Source organism: Mustela nivalis (assembly GCF_964662115.1).
Source record: "Mustela nivalis genome assembly, chromosome: 9".
Taxonomy (NCBI): Eukaryota; Metazoa; Chordata; class Mammalia; order Carnivora; family Mustelidae; genus Mustela; species Mustela nivalis.
Genome location: NC_139028.1, coordinates 65919906 through 65922276, shown reverse-complemented (window position 1 = coordinate 65922276; position 2371 = coordinate 65919906). Strand labels below are relative to the sequence as shown.

The 2371-nt window shown below is 43.6% G+C and overlaps 1 protein-coding gene across 1 annotated transcript; it reads left to right on the top strand.

Moving 5' to 3' along the window:
- Window positions 1-374: 374 nt before the first annotated feature.
- On the top strand, window positions 375-1343 carry OR51S1 (olfactory receptor family 51 subfamily S member 1; the record flags this gene model as incomplete). The annotated part of the gene is made up of 1 exon (XM_082682168.1): window positions 375-1343. One exon carries the CDS (start codon window positions 375-377, stop codon window positions 1341-1343), a length of 969 nt encoding a protein of 322 aa, XP_082538294.1.
- Between the last annotated feature and the right edge of the window lie 1028 nt (window positions 1344-2371).

Sequence of the window (2371 nt, the reverse complement as noted above, 5' to 3'; positions counted from 1 at the left end):
GTTGAGGGGAGCCAAAAAGGTATTTATAGGAATACAGACCCCCTTGCAGGTGTTTGCCATTGATGACAGAACATGAGTTAGGGAAAAGCTACAAGAAAAGGCAGGGTTAAAGGAAAGTCGGGAAACAGTCTACCGAGAGAAACAGATTTAAGAACAGCTTTAGAAAAACTGCCAAGGTAAGAGATGAGTATGGTATAGATATTAGAATATATGTGTATGCAGGGAAGGGAGGGAACATGAAAGCATGTGTGTGCTGGGGCCTGGGGAAGGAGGAGGCAGACTGTTTTAGATAGTATCATGCAAATGTGTCAAAATATTAATTAAATCTTTCCAATCTCTTTCCAGATTCCAGAGTTCAAAGTGGATCCAGAACTATGTCAACATTCCCCAACCAGACAGCCCCTAATAACACTTCAATGGCCCCCACCTTCTTGTTGGTGGGCATGCCAGGTCTGTCAGCTGTACCCTCCTGGTGGACGATACCACTCATCACCATCTACCTTCTCTCTGCCCTGGGCAACAGTACTATCCTCTGGGTCATTGCCCTGGATTCCACCTTGCACCGCCCAATGTACTTCTTCCTCTTCCTGCTGAGTGTGTCTGACGTTGGCTTGGCCACAGCCCTGATGCCCACCCTGCTGGGTCTTGCCTTTGCTGGTGTCCATGCTGTCCCTGCATCAGCGTGCCTCCTACAGATGTTCTTTGTCCATGTCTTTTCTGTCATGGAGTCCTCTGTTTTGCTCGCCATGGCCTTAGATCGAGCACTAGCCATCTGCCGCCCTCTCCACTATCCAACGCTCCTCACCAACGATGTCGTTAGCAAGATTGGCCTGGCTATCGTTTTCCGATGCCTGGGTCTCCACCTGCCCCTGCCATTCCTCCTGGCCCACATGCCCTACTGCCACCCACAGGTTCTGACCCATTCTTACTGCTTGCACCCAGATATAGTCCATTTGGCCTGCCCAGGAGCTTGGAGTGCAGTCTACAGCCTCTTTGTGGTTCTGTCAGCCATGGGATTAGATCCCCTGCTTATTTTCTTCTCCTATGGCCTAATTGGCAGGGTGTTGCAAGGTTTGGGATCCAGCGAGGATCGCTGGAAGGCTGGTCAAACCTGTGCAGCCCACCTCTCTGCTGTGCTCCTCTTCTACGTGCCCATGATCCTCCTGGCCCTCATTGACCGTCTCCAGGTGCCAGTACCTCAGCCTGCCCATACTCTCCTCTCCTATGTCCACTTCCTGCTTCCTCCACTGATAAACCCTATTCTCTACAGTGTCAAGATGAAGGAGATTAGAGAGAGAATACTCAAGAGGTTACAGTCCAAGAAGGTGGCTTGTGCTCAATGAGGAGGGTGCCCCTCCACATTTGGTGGCTCAAGACTACCTAGTACAAAGGTTTCCATGACAAGAACTCAGCTCACTGTGCCTGAAATGGTCACTCAGGCACACATAAGCTCATATACATGGATGCCCTCCCTGTCCTTGCAAGTGTACATGTGTATATTAAGGAAAACTTACAAGCTCCAGAGAATGGCAGTGGTCTACCCACTGTTACACTACAGACCCATGGCACAAAGAGGCCAGGATCTAGGTCTTGTCACAGCCACTCAAGTGTGTGTCTGTTGTTGTTTTGTTGTTGTTAATTTTCCCCACCACATCTATATCCCAACAGCTGAGGAAACTGGAGGAGTTAAACAGTTACACAGCAGAGAAACCAGAAGACAGGAATATTTGATGCCCTCTTCATACGTATATACATTATTTTACAGACCTTATCATGGATTTTGATATATATGTGTCATGTATATAATCACATATCATTGATCTATTAGTGTAGCCTCTTAGTCTGACTTAATATGGTATAAAGTGATCTCCCTCTCGTAAAACAACAAGAGTTTTAGAATCTTAACAAGAATTACATTATTTTTATAGATTAAATGTAAGAGAATCAACATTTATGATGATAAACATTCACATCCAAGAATATATGATAGATGTTTCATTAACTTTTTAAAATTTTTCAATAAAATTATTTGTGTTAAATTTATTTCTATAGTTTTAAAATGTATTTTGTTGCTCTTATAAAGAAAATATTTCGCTATTTCTATTTCCACACACATAATGTTAGATTGAGAAATAACATTTTTATCTTGCTTTAATGTCTACTTTACCAAATTGGCATATGAATTATAGGTTTTATTTTTGGATTGTATTTGTATATAGCATATATAAATAAAAACATGTGACTGGTAATTTTTCCCTGCTATTCATACAACTTATGGCAGCCTGGTCTTGAGCTAACAGGAATGTGGTCTCTGAGAAACCCTGCTTTTCCCAAAGTTACGCTTTCTTCCCACTTCCAGCTTCTCATTTAT